The following is a 26327-nucleotide window of genomic DNA, read 5'->3' on the forward strand; positions in this document are numbered from 1 at the left end:
TGTTTGCACCAAGGAAAAGAATGACCTGAACCTTCATAAATGAATCATCAGAATAGAAACCTAGAACATGTGTAGGAAGGGAAGCTTGCCATTGTGACCAAAGAATTGGAAGATGCAAGATAGAAATATGTGAAACCTCAGAGCTGTGATGGAATGGCAGGGGCCATTTCAGGATGATGGATAGGTATGCCACGTACATGCAGGCTCTTTGAAAGTGAGAGAAAAAGTGGTTACATTTATCTTATCCAAGGAAACATCCAAGTACGTACTTGGACATAATCTAGTCAGCAACAGAATCATCACAATTTGCCTTTGAGATAAGCCAGTTAATGTTGATCATATAGGTTTATGTCCCTACAACAGCAGCTGATGACAATGCAACTGATGAATTCTATGAATGGTTTGAAAAGACAAAAAGAAAAGGAGTACTTGTGGCACCTTAGAGACTAACAAATTTATTAGAGCATAAGCTTTCGTGAGCTACAGCTCACTTCAATGGATGCATTTGGTGGAAAAAACAGAGGAGAGATTTACACACACACACACACACACACACACACACACACACACAGAGAACATGAAACAATGGGTTTATCATACACACTGTAAGGAGAGTGATCACTTAAGATAAGCCATCACCAGCAGCAGGGGGGGGAAGGAGGAAAACCTTTCATGGTGACAAGCAAGGTAGGCTAATTCCAGCAGTTAACAAGAATATCAGAGGAACAGTGGGGGGTGGGGTGGGAGGGAGAAATACCATGGGGAAATAGTTTTACTTTGTGTAATGACTCATCCATTCCCAGTCTCTATTCAAGCCTAAATTAATTGTATCCAGTTTGCAAATTAATTCCAATTCAGCACTCTCTCGTTGGAGTCTGTTTTTGAAGCTTTTTTGTTGAAGTATAGCCACTCTTAGTTCAATCTCTCTGGTCACTCGATCACAGACCTAAGAGTGGCTATACTTCAACAAAAAAGCTTCAAAAACAGACTCCAACGAGAGAGTGCTGAATTGGAATTAATTTGCAAACTGGATACAATTAACTTAGGCTTGAAGAGAGACTGGGAATGGATGAGTCATTACACAAAGTAAAACTATTTCCCCATGGTATTTCTCCCTCCCACCCCACCCCCCACTGTTCCTCTGATATTCTTGTTAACTGCTGGAATTAGCCTACCTTGCTTGTCACCATGAAAGGTCCCCCCCCCCCCCCCCCCGCTGCTGGTGATGGCTTATCTTAAGTGATCACTCTCCTTACAGTTTTCAGAGTAGCAGCCGTGTTAGTCTGTATTCGCAAAAAGAAAAGGAGTACTTGTGGCACCTTAGAGACTAACAAATTTATTAGAGCATAAGCTTTCGTGAGCTACAGCTCACTTCATCGGATGCCATCGATGAAGTGAGCTGTAGCTCACGAAAGCTTATGCTCTAATAAATTTGTTAGTCTCTAAGGTGCCACAAGTACTCCTTTTCTTTCTCCTTACAGTGTGTATGATAAACCCATTGTTTCATGTTCTCTGTGTGTGTGTGTGTGTGTGTATATAAATCTCTCCTCTGTTTTTTCCACCAAATGCATCCGATGAAGTGAGCTGTAGCTCACGAAAGCTTATGCTCTAATAAATTTGTTAGTCTCTAAGGTGCCACAAGTACTCCTTTTCTTTTTGCGAATACAGACTAACACGGCTGCTACTCTGAAGCCTTTGAAAAGACACTCATTGAAACACCAAGTAAAGACATCACCCTTGTAAGTGGAGACCTGAATGAGAAAGTTGGAGCTGTAAGCTCTCAAAGACGTAATGGGAAACAATGATCTGGGTTTACAAAATGAGAGAGGAAGGTGTTTAGTTGAATTCTGCTGTTTAATCATCTAGTCATTACAATCATAATCTTCACCCAACATCCTAGACGTTTATAGACATGGAGGTCATCTGACAGTGTGACAAAGAGCCAAATCACCTATGTAATGATACATGGGCACTGCAGATCAAGCATTCAATGGACAAAGATTTTCCTGAGTGCAGATTGTGAGTCAGGCCATCAACTGTTTGCCTCAAACATAAAATTAAAAAACTTAGGATAACATGTTTGGCAGGTCCACTGCATCTGGACTTGTCCAAAAATCAACAAAAACTACGACTTCTGTAAAGAATGCACCTGAGTTGTTTTCACAGGTGAAAGAGGAAAACAACCTGAATAAACTCTGGAATAAAATGAAAACTATCATGCTCAAAGCCCCCAAACCTCACATTCCAAAAAGCCAGGGTCAGATGGCACTACAGTTAATGGAAAAGGTGTTCAAGCTGGCAAAAACCACAATGCAAAGTGAAAGAGAGGCGTGAAGACTGAAGAATGCAGGAGAAAATACAAGGAATTAAGCAGATGGATTCAAAGGCAGACTAGACAAGACTGCCAGATGCTGCGACTGGAGGACAGGAGTTATAGAACTTGATAATTGACTTGTTCTGTTCGTTCTTGAAACATCCGGCATTGGTCACTGTCGGAAGACAGGACACTAGGCTAGATGAACCACTGGTCTGACCCAGTATGGTCATTCTTATGGCAAGAGTAAACACAATAGGGCAAAATGCAAGGAACTTGAGAATTATAAAGACAGTAATATTGCAAAAGCTATTCTCCCAGTGGTCAGTCTCCTTACTAAAAAGTTTTCCCCACGACCAACCATAATAAAAGATTACGATGATAGAGTTCTTACTGAAGATGATGATATCAAATGCAAGTGGAGCGATTACTGTGCCAATCTGTATCCTTCATCAGAACCACATACTACACGACAGCAGAGAATAGAATACAAAGCTGAAGCCATAAATCCTGAGAGAGGAAGCGGGGTGTGCTATTATGAAAATTAAGCCTAGGAAAGCACCATGGGTGAATAACATATCAGCAGAATTGCTAAAAGCAATTGGTGTCCACAATTTTGATCTCATGTGGAAAACCTGCAATGACGTATGGATGACTAAAAACTGGCTGGACAACTGGACAAAGGGAATCTTTCTGCCCTTACCAAAGAACAGGGATATAACAGAATGCAGTAACTATTGTACCATCTCCCTGATATTGCACGTGAGCAAAGTGCTACTCTACATAATTCAGGATACCAGAAAGTACGAGAGGAGCAGATCTACCACCACAACTATGTGATTTCAGAGAGGAATGAGACACAGATGATCAAATTTGCAAATATCCATATAACTGAAAACAAGGAGTATAAACACTCATTGATCACATGATACCATCGGACATAACCATCAGTGGAGGATATAGGAAGACATGGAGACTCCAAAGCATCTAACTGAACTCATTGCAAGTCTCTTCTGTCAACAACAGACCATGGCATGAACAGCAGCAATTGGTTTTCAATTGAGCTGGGTGTGAGACTAGGGTGCATTTTGCCCTCAAGTCTTTTCAACATGTTCACAAAATTTATTACAATTCAAGCTTTGGAAGGTTTTGAAAGCGGAAGGAGCTGAGGTTCTATTGGTGGACACTTCTTAACTGATCTCAGATATGCTGATGATATGACACTTTTGCTGCAACCACGGACGCAATGAATAATGGAGCCTGTAAAAAACATGTAATCAGGACTATTCCTGAATGTGGCAAAAATGAAATGCTTGTATGTTGCCATGATCAATAACAACATGATACAAATGGATATTACGATTAATGGTCAAGCTGTAGAGGCAGTAGATGAATTAAATTATCTGGGATCATATACATCCAACCAAGGAGGCTACTCTGAAGAAACTGGAAGCCTAGGAATGGCTTTCCTTTTGAAAGTGTGGAAAAACCATGGTATCTGGAAATGTATGAAGGAATTAAAAGCGTAATATTTTCCATAATGACTTATGGATGTGAATCCTGGGACACTAATGTTAGCTGTCAAGGTAGTGCAGAATGTGGGTAGAAATGGGATTTAACTGTAAACATGTCTTCAGACATGTTTTGTGAATGTTTACTACAGCATTGCCGTCTATTTGGAAAAATCCATCAAAGGTGCCTAGCATCGCTAAATGCGGTAGGTCCCTCTTGACAGCACTGCAGCACATCTGATCCTCTAAAACCCAACAGGAAGGGGTTAAATGAGCTAAACTAGAAAATACCAACAACATTCCAAGTATTTCTCCTCTGTTTTTTCCACCAAATGCATCCGATGAAGTGAGCTGTAGCTCACGAAAGCTTATGCTCTAATAAATTTGTTAGTCTCTAAGGTGCCACAAGTACTCCTTTTCTTTTTGCGAATACAGACTAACACAGCTGCTACTCTGATTCCAAGTATTGTTCTCTTTTACTTACCCACAACCACCTGCTTTTTTAAAAAGATCTTCAGAAGAATCAGATCCTGAAAAAAAAAAAAAAAAAAAAAATCAAATCAGCGGTTAGCACTCTGGTTGAAAAGATTCAAAAAGCAAACCAGGATTTGTCATTGTTTCAATGTGCTATATTCCCACAAGCACTTATACCCTGGTCTTTTTCACGGTTAAGTTCTTTCAGCTTGTATTATGTGAACTCCACCTTGATCATGCCAGCAATTTATGATTAGTCTAATTTCTCTGTGCAGATACATTGTTGCCCCCAGCACAAAACAATGTACTAAAACTTTTTATACAGAGCCAGCTAGTGAAAGAAAAGTTCTGATTGGAGTTTCTAATTTTATATCCAATACAGAAGGCATTGGCTAGGGTCTAAACATGAGACTAAGTTGGGAGCTCTGGCTATATTGTAATCCCAGCCCAGGCTTCTGTGGCTCAGTTTATCTCCTTTTTATAAGTGGAGAATTCTGCACTCCCAAGGATGGTGCAAGTCTAAATTAATTAGGAACACAGGAACTGTCATATGGAATCAGACCTGAAGTCCACCTAGTACAGTATCTTGTTTCTGACAATGGACAGTGCCAGCTGCTTTAGAGGAAGGTGTCAAAACCCCACAGTAGGCAGATGTGGGATAATCTGCCCTCAACATTAGGTCTCATCCTGATCTCTAGCACTTAGAGATTGGCCTAAACCTTGAAGCACAAGGTTTAATTACCATAATAATTTTTAACAAGTCTGGATATTCTTGATATACATATAACTATCCAATCCTTTTTTTAATCTTGTTAAGCTCTTGGCCTCACAAACTGCCTATGGCAGTGAGTTTCATATTTTAATTACACATTGTTTGAAAAAGTATTTAATCAGCTTTGAATTTCCCACCCAATACAATTAAAATGTCCCCTTGTTCTTGTGTTTAGAAACAGAGAGAACTGCTTGTAAAACACTTTGCAATGCACAGGCATAAGGTGCTATACAAGCATTATTATGCTTTAGATTAGTACATTTACACTCAGGGGTTCTTACCAAATTCGATGTACACTGCTTTACCAGATTCACATTTCTGCCTTTTGTTTCTGAGGGAACTCCTCCTGACCATGTTGTCTGCAACCTGGGCACCAGCATTAGCTTCCTGCCAATAAAAGAGTACAGAGGAAGTGGTTACTGCAAAAAAACAAAAAGTAAGCCCATCAGGCTGAATTATATAATCTGTAGGATGGTCAGATGTGTTATGGAGCATAAGGGAGAATGTTTGCATCTTGAGACTGTGTACAGAACTTTAACGTGCAGTTCATGAGAGAGGCTTTAACCGATTTATTTGAGAGGCATTCTGCAATTAATAAACATTCTTCCAGTGTAGATGCAGAAATGTAATTTTTACTCATTTAACATTTCAAAGCATTTCTGTTACAGTTCTGCCAAATATTGAATAAAATCCTATGTTAAATGTGGCAGATCAGACAAGTGTCCTAATGGGTCCTGGGAACGAGCTTAGGCTCAAAAAAAAAATTACCACCCATTTGGGAAATATCTTTGATTATAAATAGCCAAGAATATTTTCTTCAAATTCACTACTTTACTACCAAAAAATTAAACAGTGGCTAGGTAGACTGTAAAGTAAACAAATTTTTTTTAAAGCTCTGCTGCAAAAATCAGTTCTTCCCCCAACATCACCAGTTGCACAGGAGTAGAAAAAATATTCAACAGAAGCTCACGCTACTGTCAGCTCTCACAGGAGATGCACTGAAGTGGAAAGGCAACATTTGAAAAGTTTTTATTTTTCAAGATTATTACGGGCTATTACTATAAAAGAAAATTGACTTTTTTTTTTTTTTTTTAAAGTCTGCAATGTCCTTTTAATAGTTATTCATTTAGGATTCACCATTAGTCAAAAAAACCTCATAGCAGTAATTTCAGCAACAATTAATATATATTACAACCTTGCATATTAAAAAGTAATGAAGTCCTTTTATTCAAGCAACATCTTTAAGGAGAGTTATTTCAGTCAAATAGTCATTTAAAAACCAACACAATATAAGGATTTTGGCTCATTTAAATTAACTCAGAGTTGCATTCCTAAATCACTAGCCATCAGAAGATATTCCAGATGCAGGAGAGATTAAAAATAAAAAGAAGAGAAAAATTACCAAGGTAGGATTTTCTTGCTCTTGTTCTTTAATTCTTTTTTGTCTGTTTCTATAGCCTTTACTTTGGATGATGGAACCTTCCTTCCACAAGAGCTCAGTAGAATTGGTTTCGACAGGGTTTTTAGAAAAATCCTGACTGTTTAAAACTGAGAAAGGATAGAAGAAAAATATTAGGAAACAAACATGTAAAGTAATGCACATTGGAAAAAATAACCCCAACTATACATACAATATGATGGGGGCTAATTTAGCTACAACTAATCAGGAGAAAGATCTTGGAGTCATTGTGGATAGTTCTCTAACGACGCCCACGCAGTGTACAGTGGCAGTCAAAAAAGCAAACGGGATGTTAGGAATCATTAAAAAAGGGATACAGAATAAGACAGAGAATATCTTATTGCCCTTATATAAATCCATGGTATGCCCACATCTTGAATACTGCATACAGATGTTGTCCCCTCATCTCAAAAAAGATATACTGGCATTGGAAAAGGTTCAGAAAAGGGCAACTAAAATGATTAGGGGTTTGGAACAGGTCCCGTATGAGGAGAGATTAAAGAGGCTAGGACTTTTCAGCTTGGAAAAGAGGAGAAGGGGGGGGGGGATATGATAGAGATATATAAAATCATGAGTAGTGTGGAGAAAGTGAATAAGGAAAAGTTATTTACTTGTTCCCATAATATAAGAACTAGGGGGCACCAAATTAAATTAATGAGTAGCAGGTTTAAAACAAATAAAAAGAAGTTCTTCTTCACTCAGCACACAATCAACCTGTGGAACTCCTTGCCTGAGGAGGTTATGAAGACTAGGACTATTACAGGGTTTAAAAGAGAACTGGATAAATTCATGGAGGTTAAGTCCATTAATGGCTATTAGCCAGGATGAGTAAGGAATGGTGTCCCTAGCCTCTGTTTGTCAGAGGATGGAGATGGATGGCAGGAGAGAGATCCCAGTATGGCCATACTTATGTAAACTTTCTTCCACCATAACCATTAAATATCCATGAACTGGACACTAATACTTCATGTGCAACAGTAACAGAAGTCCTGTATGTACAACTGTATCTTGTACATAATGCTTCAAGCCCCAGAAAAGAAAGTTATTGATTTTAAGACTAGCAGTGAACAAATTACGAGTATTAATTTTAAACTACAAAACTACCCCTAACCTAGATTCATGAGAAATTCCTTACAAACTAATTTACTGAAGCCCCAATCTTAAAAACCAATAGCCCAGGCAAATCGATATGACCACATGGATCAGCTTGCAGGATCAGGGCCTAAAACTAGTAATTTTAAAGTGACCCAAAACAATTAAAAAACCTGAGAGGGACTGTCCAACTCCATATCAAAACACCTTCCCATAAGAAAGTCCTATTCCAAAATATGAACAAAAATATGTATCTAAAAGTCTACCAGTTCCAGTGTGCTAGAAAGGATCGTTTCATATCAGAATAACATGACTGAGAGTGTACATTTAAATGTAATTATTGCAGTGATTCAGTCTCATTAGGCTAAAAATTCATTATATCACAGTTTAGTTAAAAAAATGCATAGAAGAAAGCAAATCACAGTAAGAGGAGCTGGGGACATCAGAAAGAGAGGAAGCAGGATAAGACTTTTGACATGGTTACAGAATTAGCTAACACAAGTTCAAACATATCTCAGATGATCACTGAAAATATGGTCAGATACTGTAGTCATTCCACACACAGAACAGTCCTCAAAGTCCTGGGGTGAGATTTTCAGAAGTGCCTGAGTGACTTTCTTTACAACTTACGGCCCTAAATAAACTAAACACTTCTGAAAAACCCACCCCATGGAGTTCTACATAGTGACTATGGCATTGGACATATAATTTTGACACAAATGCCCAAAAGTTTACCATATCAGTGCAGGCCCTTTGAGACAAGCAATACCTACACTTGATTCCAGTGTCAAGTTCAAAAGCACGGATAGTTTCCAGTAGCCCTTCAATTAGCTGTTTAAATCTTGGATTTTCCTGAAGACTTCTGAAACAAAAACAACAGATGTGTGTCAAAGATGAAGGCATGGGTAAATTACCAATAGTTCCCTGGAAATCTGAGCCAAGTAGGAGGGGGATGCAACTGGGTATGTGGAAAATGAGGCAGTGCTATACACGGTTTCCAAGGAGCAGAGGTTCGATTCCCCAAGCCATTATTACTATAATTAAAGTATTATTCACTTCAGAATAAACCAAGAGGTGGTACACATTATCCTTATAATTTTATACTTAATTATTCTAACATAGCTTTAGCACAGAAACTGCCTGTGATGGTTAAACAATTGTGAAATCTGAGATATTTTACAGCACAAACATTTCCTAAGAGTAGATTCTGAACCATACAGCTGTTTTGGAGATGGTCACAGAAAAAGCTAAGGAACAATTCTTCCTATTTTTCTACTCTTTCAATTATTTGCTCCTTATTGGTGAAGACATTTGCATAAAACAGGATCTTCTGTTTTAGGGTTCCATCTGCTCGCTCTCTCTCTCTCCCCCCAACGCCATGGTCCCCAGAGTACATTACCTTTTGGTAACCTCAGTCTTACACAGTGGACACTGTGCTGGGCCTTTTTTCTTTTTGCTGAGAAGTTTAAACATACAGAATCTATTAAAAGAAAGAGGAAAAATCATGCTGGTAATACATTTTAATGGAAGAAATTGTTTTTTCTAAAAAGCTGCACAAATTTTGATAGGTTTCACTTTGCTGGGATAATCTCATATCTGTACAAATCTGTCGTTGTCAAGCTGAGTACTTACATTATTACTACAGAGTTTAAACCAAATTGAGCAAATTGTTTCTGAAATGGTCTACGAAGCTGCAACTAGTTCTCAGTTGGAAAGGATTTTCTTCTCTTGAAATAGCTAATCATTAATTTATGAAGTAGCCTACTCCATTAGCATTGATAGGAGAGAGTATGCTCAGAGAGCATTATGTGCTGAAGAAGTTTGGAGGCCCACCTGCAGAATATATGGTCACATTTTGTTGAGACTGGCTCTTTTATCAACTCCAAACTGGAATAGGAAAAAAAATATTTAGTTATACATTTGAAAAGACAATACAACAAAGATAAAGAAAGAAAGGCAAAAACTTCATTGAACTAGAAAAAAAAATACATAATTTTTGTTTGGGCACCAGGCAAGGTGGCTGAGTTTTCCAGTTGTGCAGCCTATTGCACAGTATTAGTTTTTCTAAGCAATTTCTTTCTTCCTTCCTCTCTACCAAAAGGTATGCTTTCTGGTGATGCCAGTTCAGCATGGCAAGGGACAAGCTGTTTTGCAGCTACAAATGATGTCCTCTTCCACTCTGACCCCTTGTGGAAACGCTGGGAATACAAGCCTTCCCTATACCATTTCTATTCTACTCAGGTTGTTATGTGGCCCCCATCACTGCAATATGAGCATTTTCCAGAAGTGCAAGTGATATGACCAGCATCTGTCAGGTGTGATTATCTTTTTCTCCCAAGGGGAAACTGTGTGTGTGGAGTGGTTTATTCTATTTTAAAAAATTATTTATTTATATCAATTGAATGCAAGTACATTGTGCTGTGTATTGACATTAGCAAAAGCAAGGTCAAAGATGTGAACATTGCATTTAGAGCAGAAGGTGGAGATGGCTGTGGTTGTTCTTAGTTCCTGTGGGAGTCTGTTCCAGTCTTGGATAGACCCACCCCGTGAAAGTTCTGTCTCCTGTACAAATGACCTTTATCTTTGCTATGGATAGTTCCATTGAACCAGAGAAGCAGCGCTTTCATCTGCAGTCCTCATCCTAGAGTTTTAGGGATCTTTTAAATATCCTGGACTCAATCCATCTAGGACTGAGCTGTTGATTTGAGATGGTAGTATATGGTGAGCCTCTGAAAAGAGCAGAAGACAAGTTTGATGTATTTGCAGTAGCTCATGTTGCTAGGGAGATGGGCTGCCACATTCCATACTGGTTGTAGTTTTCAGAGGGCCAACAGCTTCATTCCCAATTAGACAGCATTCCCCTAGCCTGCTGAGATGGGACCCAATCTCCTAGAACATGTGACTTGCAGATGCTACTTAGAGCTTGTGAGGAACATAGAAGCACTCCTAAACTGTGCACTGAATAGTCCAGTTGCACAACTTTAATTAATAGAGACTGCACCATGCTGGAAACTCCTCAAAAAGTGCACTATGATTATGATAGGTTTCAGAGTAGCAGCTGTGTTAGTCTGTATTCGCAAAAAGAAAAGGAGGACTTGTGGCACCTTAGAGACTAACAAATTTATTTGAGTATAAGCTTTTGTGAGCTACAGCTCACTTCATCAGATGCATTCAGTGGAAAATACAGTGTGGAGATTTATATACACAGAGAACATGAAACAATGGGTGTTACCATCACTCTTGTTACAGTGTGTATGGTAACACCCATTGTTTCATGTTCCCTGTGTATATAAAATCGCCCCACTGTATTTTCCACTGAATGAATCCGATGAAGTGAGCTGTAGCTCACGAAAGCTTATGCTCAAATAAATTTGTTAGTCTCTAAGGTGCCACAAAGTCCTCCTTTTCTTTTTATGATTATGATGGTTCTCATGTCTTGACTAGATTAACTCAAAGCTCTGAAGCAGACAGACAATCCCTACTTGGATACAACCCTACTGCTTTTTGAGCTACAGCACATAGAGCAGAAATCAATGTTATTGGAAAGCAAGTTCTAGCTAGGGTACCACATGCTCATCTAATACCACAGATCTGGAATAATTACATTCCAGCACAGTAATTATAACCCAAACTAGGCAGACATCCTGCAAACAAACTCAGAACACAGGAAAATTCCAACACAAAATAATAATTTAAAACAAACAAACAAACAAACAAAACAGGATTGAAACCATTCTTGTAGTTTGTCTTGGAAACACTAACTGGTTAAGAGAGACATTTCCTCCTCTGCCACATCTTTTACTAAAATGGCTCATTGCACTGTGTCCAGCATCTTATTTTTCAGGATGACATGTTTCATAATGAACATTCACACACCCACCTATGGATTGGTGAAGGTTCATAAAGGACCTGCCCAATCAGTGAATGATATTACTAAGCCCTCCATTTTCCATCCAAAAATCCAATACACACTATGTTTTAATAGGAAGTAAGGACTTCAAAGATGTCCTACGACCAACCCACCTTTTCCCTCCCCCATTCCCACACACAAGCAACCATCACTAGAGGGAAGATATGAAATAAGTTTCTAAGCAGGACAGAGGGAACGGAGTAAGAACAAAAGAAAATCAGAAAGGGATTAGAAAAACGATTCCACTGGGGACAGTCCTTCGGCACACTGTGATCTTTAGCATAACAGTTAAATTCCATTTCCACTACCTTTCAAAACTAAGTTATGGCACACTGGCTGGAATCATACATTTCTTGTGAGCATGGGCAGACAAGGTCAAAATAGTCAAATCTGCTGTAGCCTCAGTACAAAAATAAAAGAAATACATGGAGTAGGGAATTACAGTAGCAAAATCCACCTGGTGAAGAAAGAAACATTCACTCAATAACTTGGCTTTAATCATTTTAACTCTTTTAGCTGTTCTTAAGACAGGACTGGCTTCAAAACATTAACTCACTTTTGATCCTGAATCGTTTGTTGTTGTGGCTTTGAGACATGCTCCTAATGGATTTACTTGAACACTTTCCATGCTTTAGCCATCTTAAAGTCAGCAAGTACAACCTACCTTCAACATATGGAGAAATTTCCCTTTATTTAAATAAAATGTCCTACATCTAGGCAAGCATGGTGTTAGCAGCCCGAGTCATGTTGCGAAAGCCTTAAGGGCTTCACAGTTCTTGTATCCACATCAGGAGGACAGATCATTCAGAATCCCAGAATTTCAGAAGTTAGCAGCATGTAAGAACAGGCTAAGTATTTTCTGTTCACTGCTACCATTCTTCTTTCAACGGATACCACAGAAATGGATTTCAGCTCAATGAACTCAGTGAATAATGTAGAGAAGAATAACATACTGTATAAACTTTGCCAAGTGCCACAATGACTCCAATTAAAAGGCCACATCAAAATGACTTTTACTTGGTCAAAGCAAATAAAGCAGTTTCTGCTGCAAAACAGTCGAAATAATAATTGCTAATAGCAAAATCTACAGCAATAGTAGCCAAAAAAGCAGCATCAGCATTAACTCTCATTCCTGCATCCTTAATTTTTATGAGTCTCCTAAGTTTTAAAATTGATTATTTGCTTTAGTAATAAAGAAAGAACATTACACTTTTATGACTTAGATTCTCATGAAAATGCAAATTAAATGGGCCTAACCTCCACAGTATCCATAGACTAACACGGCTGCTACTCTGAAACATAGCTTTTTGCTCACTTTATAATTACCACCATGAGAGGTTAGTAAATTTTGTAAAATTCCAGAAGTATTTTTTAGTATTGCCATCTTCTGCTTCTCTGACTTAGTGGTTCTTAAGTTAGACTATGCATTCTTCCATGGCTTATTATTTAGCAAATATGCTGCTAGCTTTAAGAATCAAATCCATGTTGCCTCTCAGAGTTCTCCCATCAATGAGTAGGTGATTGCACTGGGCAAAACTCTCCCCTCAGACAAGATATTCTACTGTCATTTGTACTGTTGCATCTAAAGAAGTGGTTTTTTACTCACGAAAACTTATGCCCAAATAAATCTGTTAGTCTTTAAGGTGCCACCGGACTCCTTTTTGTTACCGTCATTTAAGGAGCTCCATACACATATGGAAAATATTTAATTTTTGCCACTCTCAAATGGTTCACTATTTATTGTCATGACAAATCATGCCGTGATTCAGGTATTTACCAAAGAATCACCAGCATTATTACACCCTAAATGCTCCGAAAGAGGTAGTACAGTGACACTTGAATAGTCATAAAGACTATAGAGTCTTCTACACTGTGGCTTTACAATGGAAGAGATTACACTATAACATGTCCACTGCAGTTAAGCCACATCATTTTCTAGTCACTGGGGCAAAAGCGAGATGTTAAGCTTGTTTAAAACTCAACTCAGACCTTTCATCCCTGAACTGTTTGCTATTAAATGCAAAATCTACCACATATGTGGTTCTTAGAAATTAAGAGTCTGTCCTAAATTCATCAAGAATTCTGAATTTCCTGGCTTTAACTGACCCTTAACATTTTAACATCCTGCTTGTTTTAAAGGACTATGTACCTTGTGTAGAGACAAACAGGCTGGATCTAGGCTCTCTCACAAGCAGCACTTGGATCCAGCCAGTTCCAGTTTTTTTCCCCCACTACTGAATCGTTAAAGGAGGTTCATGCTTCCTCATTAATAAAGGCAGGATTTGTTAGAACACGTTTGTTGCATGCATCCAGGTGCTGTTTTTAACTCTTCATGCTTAGATCTGAAAAATATTTTCTCAATAAGCTCTCTGAGATACGGAAAGCTTGGACCTCACAAAACCCAAATATTCATTTTCCAAATGGCCCCAACTATTGTGTGTGTTTTTCTGGCTGTGCGTAGAGTAAGTAGTGTTTGAATACAAGAAAAAAAAAGTTAATAAACAATGTGTCATAATTCACTGCATAGTATGAAGTCCAGATTATTCCCCTGACATACCATATTGGGCACTCCAAGTTCTTCTGCATAGCCAAAAGTACACTTTGCACATCTCCAATGGCAGCCACAGACGAGTCCATTCCTCAATTCCAAACACAATCTACAAAAAAGAAATGTCATTGCAATTTATTCTGGCACATCATCTCTCATTCACATTTGCCTGCAATGTAACCATTACCACATTAATATGTATTATGTAGAATGTATTAGGTTCCTCAGAGAATTTGATGGATCCTTGCTCTAAAGAGTTTATAACTGACAATTTCGACTTGACATTACATATGAAGCTGACCACAGAGGAATAGAGCAGCATGGGGTAAAGTAACAGAAATAAGATCATATGGAGACTCAGCGAACTCATGTACACTTCTTGATGAACAACTTTTTTTTCAACCTTTCATTTAAAATATGAATTGGTTTATTTCTTTGAGGCTTTGGGGCAGATGTGAGTCTTTAGGAGGGACCTGGATTCAACAAGGGTGATGCCTTAGTGAATAGGTTTCAGCTGAGTTTTCTAGACACAGAAGGCAGCACAGAAAACAGCAGAGATTTATGTGAGAAGTCAAAAGCTGGCATCTCTGGTGGACAGAACAGATTAGGACATGAAAGTAGACTATATTGAATATACAGGGAGGAACTGAATCTCAGTCTTGAAGATCAGAATTTGACCTTAATATGCAGAGGGATAGTGAGCAAGCGCAGGGCTTTTAGAGTTGTGGGAAACATGCTGTTATAGCTGCTAACAAGGAAATTATTTTGTCAATTGAATCTTGGACAGAAGAGAAATGGGTGAGATGCATGTCAGGAAGAGTAGTAATAGTCAAAGCAGGAAATGCACAAGTATCTTAGGCTATGCCTATACTGTGCACCTTACAGCGGCACAGCTGTGACACTACAGCCATGCTGCTGTAAGGTACGCAGTGTAGCTGCTCTTTGTCGGCAGGAGAGAGCTCTCCCGCCGACAAAATAAAACCACCCACAATGAGGGTAGCTTTGTGGGCGGGAGAGCGTCTCCCACTGACAAAGCGCTGTCCATACCGGTGCTTTTCATCAGTAAAACTTTTATCGATCAGGGGTGTGATTTTTTTCCACACCCTTGACTGGCAAAAGTTTTACCAATGAAAGTGCAATGTAGACATAGTCTTAGTTGTGAGGAGGCCCAATCCTGAGCTCCACTGACTGATGCTTCCAGGATCGGGGCCTTGCACATGAACAGTTTCCAGAACTAATGAAAAGCTAAATATCCATAGATTTACATAAAACATTTAATATTTCTTACATTAATTTGCAGAAAGCATGAGAAATTATCTGAGAACAGTAGTTGACATAGTAGAGTTGGAATCTGGAAAACCTATTAGATCACACAAGGAATAAAATCAGCTTTTGGAGTTGTGAGTATCAGGGCAAGAGTATACAAATCAAAATTGAATGAAATCAGTTTAGATCTTACAAGTATGGGCTATTCAAATGATGTGCAGTTGGAGACCAGAAACAAAACATGATATAGTCACAGTGAGCACTCAGCAGCAAAAGCAGGTGATACTTGCAGAAGCTCAGATTAGTGTTAGCCTGAATGATCAGATCTAGATTTTGAACCAAAAGGACACTCTGTGCCACCTTATTCAAGGATGGCAGTTTCCAGGTATGAGACTTTTCACTTGAAAAGGGATTATTGCATAGACTCAGTTCTGAAGCTCAGACAGATGGGGGCAGCAACATCTTAAATTTATACTGAAGCAAGGACAAAAGTAAACACAGAAAAACCCAAGGGAGAATCAGCCACGCTGAAAACGAGAGAGAGCGCAAGAGGCAGACAGCCTAGCACTGTCCTCAGAAACAGAACAGTTGAAAGGAGGGATAAACAGGTAGCAAACTGCAGAGCCCAAGGGCAATCACAGCAGTCCCTAATTTAAAGAGAATGAGAGTGTCGACACCCCAGAACCACAACAGTGGGGGTCCTCCCTCAGACAAACAATAGGCTCAAGCAGCCAAACCAAGAGAGTGTAATGGTTCCCCAGACAGAGCTCTCTCCTGCTCACTGCACCCCACTCCCCAGGCCCTATCACACCATGCCCCTTACCCCCAAACCTTGTCAGCTAGGGGCTTATCCCTCCAGATCCTGCCGCACACATCCCCCACCCTAAACCTTGCCGGAATCAAGCCTACCCCTTGCACCAGCTTGTCCCCTCACCCCCAGAGGTCCTGCCTTGCACATCCCCCCCAGCCCCTAAGCCTTGCCAGTTTAGGTCACTACCCCACAATACACCCCCATCCCCAAACCCTGCCTGCGCCCTGTCCCACCCACAAGCCCTGCCAATTTAGGGCCTGCCCCACCCATAAGTCCTACCATCTTGAGGCCTACCCCACACATGCACTCCCACCCCCAAGCCCTGCCAGCTTGGGGCCCTACCTCACACCCGAACCCTGCCAGCTTAGGGCCTATCCTACCCGTACTGCCCCATACATTTCTTATTTCCTTTCCCCCACCCCAGGCATTACCCCCCACCCTTTCCACCACCCCACACACCCCCGACACCCTCCCCCATCCCTGTTCCTCTCGCACACTCACTGTCCAAACTCCTCAGTCGGCCTGAAGGTATTTCGCGCCTTTTCCATCACCTAGGAAACCACCTCACCTAAGCAGCCAATCACACATCTGAGCTCGCGTCACGTGGGGAGAAAAGTTTCTCCTTATTGGCTCCACTACAGCCACATGACTGTCGCGCACCAGGAAGTGAAGGTTACGTAGGCTAGAAGAACAGCTGGTTGGCTGTGCTGCCCCATGTGACCTCAGGGCTTGTTTATTCCGTCACAGCCTTAGAGCGAGCTGCGAGGCCTGGCGTTCGTGCAGCCCTGGATTCCCTCACTGGGCGGGGCCATGTTTGGAGCTAGGCCCAGCCTAGGAGGTACATGCCGCCCCAACAAGCACTGCGACTCCCAGCGTGCACTGCGCACGGGGCGTGGTGTATACTCGGAACCGTAGTAGTCAGTTCGAGGCATCCTGGGAGTCGTAGTTCCGGGTGAGGTGGGGAACGTCGGGCGCTGAAATTTAGGGAGACGACGCTGTGCATGCCGGGAGTTGCCGTCCTAAGGGGGCTGCATGCTGGCAGCAGTAGTTCACCCCGGAAGTGGAGGCTGTTGGAAACCACCCCGGATCCGGCCTCCCTCTCCCGTCTTGTTTATTGTTGTGGTCCCCAAAAACGTGGCTCCACCCCTCATCGAGGAGACCAATCAGCAGGAGGAAGGTTTTGAGTGGCAGGCGCGCAGACCAATCGGGTGGCAGTAAATGGTGCGGGGCTAGATGAGACGAATCCGCCATGTTAGGATCCTCTATCACAACAGTGAGGAGCGAGCGGCGCCTGGAGCCTCCCCCTGCCCAGGGTCCCGCTGAACCGTCCCCCTTCCCCGCCGGGACCGGCCGCAGGCGGGTAAGGACCCCCCGGCGGCGGTGTGGCCCGGCCCGGGTACTTCCCCCGCTGCCCCCTGGCGACCCCGGGGCAGACCCTTGAACGCCGAGCCGGCTCCCCGATCCGCCGCCCGTGCTCGGGGCAGGTCACGAGCCTCTCTCACTGCAGGCCCCCGGGCTGTCCGTGCCCCTTGGGTGGCCCCCCAGCAACCTACGTGGCTGTCCTGCCCCGCCCCTCGCCCGGGGCCTGGCCCGGTCGGCCCCACGGGCCTCGACTGGCTCCTCGGCCTGGCCTGATCCTCTGCCCCCCAGCCGACTCTGTACCCTCTGCATAGCCCGCCACCGCTTTCAGCCCCAGGCACGGACAGGGCGCTGCACTCTCACGTCCTGACCACCCTGCCGCCTCCGGGCCTGCGTTATGGGCCAGGCAGCGAATCCCTCCCCTGGAGTCAGGCTCCCACTCTGCCTTGTGTCGGTGCTGAGCTCTGGTAGCTGCTATCCCGGAGACCGTTCAGTTCCTGAAAGCTGGGTTCTGGGCATCCAGGTTTGAAAGGAGTGGCCTTGGCTTTAATTCCTATCGAGCAGTTGGGCAGCCCTCTCACAGCTGGCATCAGCTGTAGAGCAGCTTCCCCTGGAAATATGGCCTGGGAGCGGGCTCCTGGACCACAGGCGGCCTTGCCTGATGCTCTAAGGAGGCTCTAGCAGCAATGGGATTAATAAAAAGAAAAGGAGGACTTGTGGCACCTTAGAAACTAACACATTTATTAGAGCATAAGCTTTCGTGAGCTACAGCTCACTTCGTCCACTGAATGCATCCAGTGAAGTGAGCTGTAGCTCACGAAAGCTTATGCTCTAATAAATTTGTTAGTCTCTAAGGTGCCACAAGTACTGCTTTTCTTTTTGCGAATACAGACTAACACGGCTGCTACTCTGAAACCTCTCCTTACAGTATGTATGATAAACCCATTGTTCCATGTTCTGTGTGTGTGTATATAAAGCTCCCCTCTATTTTTTCCACCAAATGCATCCGATGAAGTGAGCTGTAGCTCACGAAAGCTTATGCTCTAATAAATTTGTTAGTCTCTAAGGTGCCACAAGTCCTCCTTTTCCTTTAGTCTCTAAGGTGTCACAAGTACTCCTTTTCTTTTTGTGAATCCAGACTAACACGGCTGCTACTCTGAAATGGGATTAATGCAGGTTCTGCAAAACCTACATATTGTTTCCTGCTTCTCACAAATGTATTGACTAAAAAACAGAGTGCCAGAAAAACTTGATTACCTGAAGCACAGAGAAAAGCTGTGTGGACATTGCCTGAAAGGGCAGTGATGCACTCACTCAGCTGTGTGATCGATCAATCAATCAATCATGAATACATCCTAACGCATTGAGGACTGAGAGAGGGAATTGCTGCTAGTCTCCTGACTCTAGGTTGCAATGTAAATAGTTGTTGGAAGAGGTGTAGCAAATTTCCAGGATTGATATGGAGCCAAGACTCTGGTTGAACGCTCTGTTGGGTGGCCAATTTGAGAAGAGAAATTGCTGAAAACTCGTGTGTCCCTTGTGTGAGCAAAGTTGTCATTTTTAAAGGCAAAGTATTGTTAATTCCTGGACTAACAAAGTGCTGCAAGCATTTCAATTAAGATCACCTTTGTTGTTTTAACCATCTGTGTTCAAACCTTAAATACTAAGGACTAAATTCACAATTCCAGTGAAGTCAGTGGAGTTGCATTCAGTTTCTCCAGAAGAGAATTTGGCCTGAAATGTCTTAACATATTTTAGGGTAACAGTCCTTCTTTTTCCATAGACCTACAGCATGGAGCCCCAGGTAAACCTCAGTGTGACTTTTAGAGGTGAGACTCAGAGTTTCCTGGTTTCAGATTCATCAAACACTACCTGGGCTGATGTGGAAGCCATGGTGAGTTTTGTAATTGTATTGATGGATCCTGTATACTATTCTGTCTCTTTCCAATTTTCATAGAAATCTAGGAATTAAAGAACTTTTATTTTTAATATAGGCAATTGTATTTCTTTTGAAAAAAGCAAATTAAAGGGAATGTTAAAATAGATCAGTGGTTCCCAATTTTGTTCCACCGCTTGTGCAAGGAAAGCCCTGGCCGGGCCGGGCTGGTTTGTTTACTTGCCGAGTCCACAGGTTCGGCCGACCGCGGCTCCCAGTGGCCACAGCTCGCTGCTCCAGGCCAATGGGAGCTGCTGGAAGCGGCAGCCAGTATGTCCCTCGGCCTGCGCCGCTTCCAGCAGCTCCCTTTAGCCTGGAGCAGCGAATTGCGGGCGATCGGCCGCACTTGCTGACGCAGCAGGTAAACCAGCCTGGCAGGGGCTTTCCCCGCACAAGTAGCGGAACAAGTTTGGGAACCACTGAAATAGATAATTGCCACTGTGAAGAAGTTCTTAAAGTTCGTTTTATTGATGCAGTTAAACATAAGATCCTCTAGATTTCATTAAGCTATTAGCTATGTCTACGCTACATATTTCTTCCAGCGTAGGTATGTTGGTCAGGGGTGTGAAGAGAAGTATCTCTGGCCAACGTAGCTGTGCCCATAGAAGCCCCTAGCGTAGATGCAGTTATACTGGCAAAACTGGTATATCTTGTTTTTCTTTTGTGGTGGCAGTATGGTAAAAGTGCAGCTTTGCTGCTATAAACTGCATCCACACTAGGAGCACGTGGCTGATACAGTGTAGACATGGCCTTAGTAAACTTAATCTAAAACTCAAGTTGCTTTGAATACTAATCCAATTTGGTTATGTTATTTCAAAATCATAGTGATGTTCTTATGTTTGAGTAATTGGTGTAAACTTTAAAAATGAAGCTTCTCTCCCTTTCCTTTTCAGCTTTAGGAGTCATAATCATGCTATCATCTGTTTTTTGTCTCTCCATCTCTCTAAATCTCACCAATCTCACCCCCTTTTACCATTGATTGTGTTTTCTAAAATTGGTTGCAACTAGCTAGTTTTGGGGTGAAATTATATTATTGTGAAAGTTTGAATCTTTCAATCTTATCTGAAAGTAAGAGGTAATGTCTCCATATCCTGTTCTTTTCCACAGCACTAACAATTACTAAAGATTCAAATTTAGGCTTTTTCCACTATCAAATGCGCTGATTAGTCCTCAACCTCTTAATTCTCTTCCCTACCAAAATAGACATAGGGAAATAATGTACCTTAATGGTTCTCTGCCTTGGCTCTGACTGGTTCTCCTGAAACTTAATCTTTGTTCTGAGGTGCAGTGGAAATGCTGACATAAGTTATCAGCTTCTTGTTATGTTAGTGCTCTTTTATGGACTGGTTTTGGATGCACGTGTTTATCTTGCATATAAGCTGAGCGTGTAGACTCGCACAATCATTTGGACCAATCTATATATCATATGCTAGATGACTGGTCACTGAAAAGTGTTAGCTTGGATTTGCATTTCCAACATTTTCTAGTTAAAAGCTTTCACTGGGGTAGCTGTCTGGGAGAGTTCACAATTCCATTAGCCATAGCAGAAATAATGCACCAAATTCTTTTCCACCTGCAATAACTCCCCATCTTTTTCCTGTTTTGTTGTTCTTGACATAATGGGCAGTTATCAGCTTATAACTCTATTTTCCATCACTATATAAGACTTGGCTATGATCTTTGAATGATGCATCTTGGGAGAGGGCCCTGCTTCACAGCTCTCATCCTTGTATTCAGGAACTAAACAGCTCTAACTCCCTTGAGAGCTGCACTGTAATATTCTGGGAGGAGTTGTAGTTCAGATTCAAAATACTTTATTGGCATGACAAGCTATTCAGATGTTTCTAGGAAAGGACAGGATCATCAGGTCTGTACTCTCATCTCCTACTCGCACCGGGAGTGAGGGACATGAGTCAATTTGCAGTGCTTCCTATAGCTCCACTGATACTTGAGTGCTGGGGCAGATGCTCCAAAACATTCAGTGTTGCAGTTTCTCAACTGGGAGCTTTGCAGATAATTCATTGATAAAATGGCAATGATAAACCTTGCAGAGAGGGATTCTATTAGGAGTGCTGAGACTACTTTTCAAAGGTGCTGATTCTGGGGTATATTCTTGGGGACAACTGCATTTATTGTCCTGATCCGTTACACTGACTGTAGTTATTTCACTGGAGAGTTGCTCAATTTCTCAGGAAACTACAGTTTAAGAAACTCAACTTTCACTTGTCTTCGGTCACCACTGGTTGTCTCTACTAGGTTCAGAATTGCAGAAAACTGGCCCATAGGTAATAATTCCTCGTGTCAAGTAGAGAGATTTGAATCTGCTATGGGAAAGAAAAGGATTGTTTACTTATTTAATTTTCATAATTTTGGAAACATACATGGCCCCCAAAGACTTATCACAATAGGAAACATCTGCCTGTGTTTATGGCTCATTTGGAGCCATTCAGGGTCTTCTGCTAATGCAAAATACAGAATGGCTGCATGGAACCATTTTCTTGAATCTGAAACACTTGAAGTTAGAGATTCTTTGTGGTCCCACAGAGCAGAATATCAGGTAGTGGGTAATGCAAGAGTAAGGTACTTTGCTCTGAGTGCTTGTGTAGCTTCAGTATCTGGAAACCCAAGGGGACAAGTGAAGCAGGCATGTCAAATAAAGGCTCTTCACGAGTAAACTGTCTCCTGATTGCTTGTTTGTGTAAAAGTGCAGGTGCTTAAGAATAGTTTGCCTCAGCCTTTCTTTACTGTAGGGTGTTTACACAGAATAGGACCATTAACCTTGTGTAAATCCCATTTCAGTGGAAAGGTTGCTGAATGAAGCTTGGGCTAGGTGCATATTAACTAAGGAAGAAGGGATCAAAGGGAAGTATTGCCCTTGGTCATAGGTATTTAAATTGTGTAAGGCCTAGAGAGGGATGTAACTTGACTGCAGAAAAATGGATTTCATAAAACTTAATTGGTCTCAAATGAGAGACAATGGGAGGGGAGAGAGTTTAACCATCTCCCCTATTAATAACTGACTAACTGAGAACTACCATGTTCCTGTCTCACTCTTTTTGTATTTTTACTTGCAGGTGAAAGTTTCATTTGATCTAAGCAACATTCAGATCAAATACATGGATGACGATAATGATGAGGTACTTATGTTAGTGATTCCTGTTGTGTGTCGTCCCCCTCCCCCCCCGAAACATTAGTGTGAGGCCAGTAAATTGATGGTTTGTAGCTGGTTGTTCAGGCAAATGGTTTGTGTTGTGTTAGACAGGTCAGAGTTAATTCCTTTTGGAACTCTGCAGCTCCACATGGAGGATTCACTTTGCTGATTTCCCCTCTTGTAAAATGAGATGTTCCCGGTTTTTTAAAAAAAAGGAAAACTGCTGGCCATCTCCCATGGCCTAGTGAAAACCTGTAGTTGTTCCATGCTGTTATGTGGGAGGGATGTTCCTGTTCCTGGAGACTCACAGGGTTGTAGCTACTTGTGTTGTCAGCCACTGCAAAGCCCTAGCTCCTTAGTACATGCCCTTTCTCATGGAAAATTTAGGCTTATTTCTATGACATGAAGCATTCAAATTCTTTGCATGTCTTCTTCAAACTCCATGATCTCTATGAAGTGATGCTTCCCTTCTGAGTTAGTAAATTGCCTATTTGTAATTATTGTTTTTGGGTAACTACCTGCATAGCATAACCTGACCCACTCACTGCCTCTCAATATATAGTTAGAGGTATAGATCACAGTAAAACTCTTAGAAAGCTCCTGAACACTGCTCCTGTTGGATAGCTCACAGCTGCTCTTGTATGATGGGAGAAAAGCAAACACTTCTGGAAGCTTTGAGGAAAGCCCTTTTTGGTACTTTACTTAACAAACAGATCAGTATTGTGTTGTCTCCAGAAAAAGATTACAGGAATGGAGTCTCCCCTTATCTTTTAAGGCACACCTATGGAGACTAGGTGCTCTCTTGTTAAACTTCATTCCAAAATGCTAACGGATGACTTATTGCCCAGGATCTTCAGAATCAACATCTGTAGTGATGAAATAGGATCTATTTTATGCAATGGATTAGTAACTTTTCTGTGCACGCTTACTAATCAGGCAAACTGTAGGAGATGGGGCTGGCTTGTGTCTAATTCAGTTGAGCGTTACACCTTGAAAGGTAATAGGTCAGACTGTGCTCATGTGATTTGTTTCTGTCAATGGCCCAAAGACACGGATGGAATCTTCTCCAATTTGCTTCTAGTAGACAGGATTGTGTTTGTGTTCTAGTAGTGCCTCGAGGCCTCAGTTGAGGATTGGTATAAAAATCTAATAGAAAGACCCAAAGAGCATACAATCTAGGTTAATAACAAGATTCATCTGTATGAAATAACACCTGGGTGGAGATGAGAATGAGGTAACAGAAGTAAGACCGTGTTTCTGGAATTCTGAATAAGAGAATTTTATTTGAAAATAAATTTTCAAATGTAGTTGTTGGAACATATGGGGAGTAATAATAGGAAAATATTAATGACGTGATGGCTTTTGCTCACTATTATTTCTCTTCACAGGTCTCTATCAATAGTGAAGGTAAGGTATTACTTTGTTTTTCATACTTGGTTTATTATTTTCAGTGAAGTAATAGCACTGCTTAGGTTTCTGGGGAAATGTGGTACTGCTAGGCAGTGCCAATTCAGAAGCCCAGACCCTCCCTCTTCACCACTGAGATGCCCTGAACATCTATAGCACTGCTATTCTTAAGACTCCCCTTTTAACCATCCTCCTGGTGTCTCCTTGACTTATTAGCTTTGCTGGAAGCTATGTAGAGAGATGGTTTTTAAATTGTTAAAAAGCCTGTGGATTGTTGGCTAGTTCTGTTGCTCTCATGGAGTTGACCTGCTTTTGTTTTGTGTGAATGGCAACTGATCATTCCTCCCCCAAAGTTCCCTGGATGGGGAATCCATGCTTGGGTGCTGGTTGCGGGCTTTATCGTGTTCCTCGCTCAAGCTCTTCACAAATGAAGGGCTGTTTGGTCCATCAAGGCTGCTGATATCATGAATTTCTACCCGAGTAGGTCCTGACGTTCAGGTCTTTTGCGGAGTTCGAAGGGTTTTTTGGTCATCCATTGGCTGGTTGTATGGGAATTATGAGAAATGGGTAGAAATGAAGGGAGAAATGTTACATTGCCAGACTGCAGATGCATATACTTTTGTGCTACTTTTGTAAATTGCAGAAGGCCCTTTAAATCCTATCGAGTCCTTGAGGAAGAGCACTCACTTCCTGACACAGGAACCCAAATAGCATATGCTAAATGCCCCATGTTATGTCTGGGACATGGAAGTATTCATGCATTTTTTTTCTTTTTCTTTTAGAGGAATATGAAGAAGCTCTGAAGGTAACTGGTCCCTGTAACGTTTTCTAATATCTTCAAAAATCTCTATAATGAAAATCCACATAGCCTGAGAAAAATCCAGTACTATCTGGCATGTGGGGAATCGGAACAACCTGTTTGTAAAGTTGTCTAGTTTTAGATGCTAGTTTGAAAACTTTATTAGAATAATTCTTCCAGGCCAAAATATTGTTACACTGACTTCCCAAATGTTTCCCATCTTAAAAAACAAAACGATATTCAGAGAATGCAAAAAAGACTCCAAAGCATGGTCTTCCAGGCTCTTAAAGGCCTTACCACATACAAGCTCCAGTCCTGCATTCCTGCGTAATATAAACTACAGTGGTGGTGAGCTCAGCTGCTGAATCTAAGGTTAATTTGTCAGAGCAGCTGTAAACAGTAAACCACTTGCTGTGTAACTAGCACAAGAAAAATCCTTTCATCACTTGTTTCAATTTTGAATTTCTGTTCTGGAAATAATGTTTAAATATTCAAGAACAAAAGAACTGTGGAATAATCTCCTGACAGCTCCAGGGCTAAAGTTCTTCATAGTCATCCTTTTTATCAGGTCAGATAAACTACTCTGTTGTGGATTTAGCAAAACCTGCAGAAGCTCTGTCTGCTTTCTGTTCCATTTATATTATGACTTTCTAATAGTTTTATTTGGTAATAGAGACCAGCTGACTGTAGTCTGGCATGTCACTTGCTTTTTTTGGCTTTTCGGTCATACCATTGTAGTATATGTCTCTGTGGAAAACTTGCTTGTTGCTTGTGAAATGGCAAGAATGGAAAGTGTATGTATCACGCACTGTTCACTTAGGTTGCAGTTACACAAGGAAATCAGCTCCAAATGAAAGTGTATCAAGTAAACTCCCTTCCAAGTGAAACTTCGCATTCCTGTTCCACGCAAGTCTGTGAAAAAGCTGGGTTAGAAAAACTGTCCATTCCCAAAGATGGAAAGAGACCTCTCTCACACTATTCCATGCTTGCTCAGGCCTTAGGGCAAGACTTAAAGGCTGAAAGGCAAACCACAGCACAGGTAGGATACAGAGCTGTATTCAAAACAAATGATTTTGAAATGTTTCACTTGATAACCTATTATTGCAGGCTGGTAGTCATCTACCTGTACACAAGATGGAGGCTTGAGTCAAAATTTTGCCCCTCAGTCGCACCTGGTCAAACCCATTGAAATCAGTAAAGTTGATTGGATGTAACTGAGGGGAGATGTTTTTGGTCCAATATTGGGATGAAGGAATCCTTAATGTCGAGGATGGTGTCTTAAACATTAGAAGAGGTGCGATTGTTGGATTCCTAAAGCCTTGATTCCCTCTGGTAATTCTCAGCTACAAACTAGCGGCTCTTGAATAATTTTCTCTAGCTTTCAGTGTGTAATTTTGCAGCTAATGCTAATAACGGAGGAAGCTTTCAGTAAACTTTTATCAGAGGGGTAGCCGTGTTAGTCTGGATCTGTAAAAGCAGCAAAGAGTCCAGTGGTACCTTATAGACTAACAGACATAT

General features: G+C 41.3%; 2 protein-coding genes across 11 annotated transcripts in view; one reads left to right on the top strand and one right to left on the bottom strand.

Moving 5' to 3' along the window:
- BRCA1 (BRCA1 DNA repair associated) overlaps positions 1 to 16882 on the bottom strand; it is a 50732-nt gene extending 33850 nt beyond the window's left edge. For 5 of the 7 annotated variants that reach the window (XR_006277298.1, XR_006277297.1, XR_006277299.1 and 2 more), the window contains exons 1-8: positions 16659 to 16882; positions 14090 to 14189; positions 9456 to 9509; positions 9022 to 9102; positions 8396 to 8484; positions 6474 to 6619; positions 5353 to 5458; positions 4310 to 4355 (exon numbers count right to left, since the gene is read on the bottom strand). Coding sequence is in view for 4 of the 7 variants with exons in the window: in XM_038385227.2 (XP_038241155.1) it covers positions 4310 to 4355; positions 5353 to 5458; positions 6474 to 6619; positions 8396 to 8484; positions 9022 to 9102; positions 9456 to 9509; positions 14090 to 14169 (602 nt within the window). In the remaining 3 variants the exon portion in view is untranslated. Of the gene's footprint in view, positions 1 to 4309; positions 4356 to 5352; positions 5459 to 6473; positions 6620 to 8395; positions 8485 to 9021; positions 9103 to 9455; positions 9510 to 14089; positions 14190 to 15368; positions 15436 to 16658 lie in introns of those variants that run through there. The other 2 variants (XM_038385229.2, XM_038385230.2) reach the window with 2 other exon arrangements.
- Positions 16883 to 16894: 12 nt separating this feature from the next.
- NBR1 (NBR1 autophagy cargo receptor) overlaps positions 16895 to 26327 on the top strand; it is a 28895-nt gene continuing 19462 nt past the window's right edge. For 3 of the 4 annotated variants that reach the window (XM_038385233.2, XM_043503431.1, XM_043503432.1), the window contains exons 1-6: positions 17379 to 17517; positions 19300 to 19410; positions 22527 to 22589; positions 23992 to 24010; positions 24793 to 24815; positions 25630 to 25848. In XM_038385233.2, the coding sequence (XP_038241161.1) occupies positions 17407 to 17517; positions 19300 to 19410; positions 22527 to 22589; positions 23992 to 24010; positions 24793 to 24815; positions 25630 to 25848 (546 nt within the window). In that variant the 5' untranslated portion in view covers positions 17379 to 17406. Of the gene's footprint in view, positions 16996 to 17378; positions 17518 to 19299; positions 19411 to 22526; positions 22590 to 23991; positions 24011 to 24792; positions 24816 to 25629; positions 25849 to 26327 lie in introns of those variants that run through there. The other variant, XM_038385234.2, reaches the window with a different exon arrangement.

Source organism: Dermochelys coriacea, chromosome 27 (genome assembly GCF_009764565.3).
Source record: "Dermochelys coriacea isolate rDerCor1 chromosome 27, rDerCor1.pri.v4, whole genome shotgun sequence".
NCBI classification, from domain to species: Eukaryota; Metazoa; Chordata; order Testudines; family Dermochelyidae; genus Dermochelys; species Dermochelys coriacea.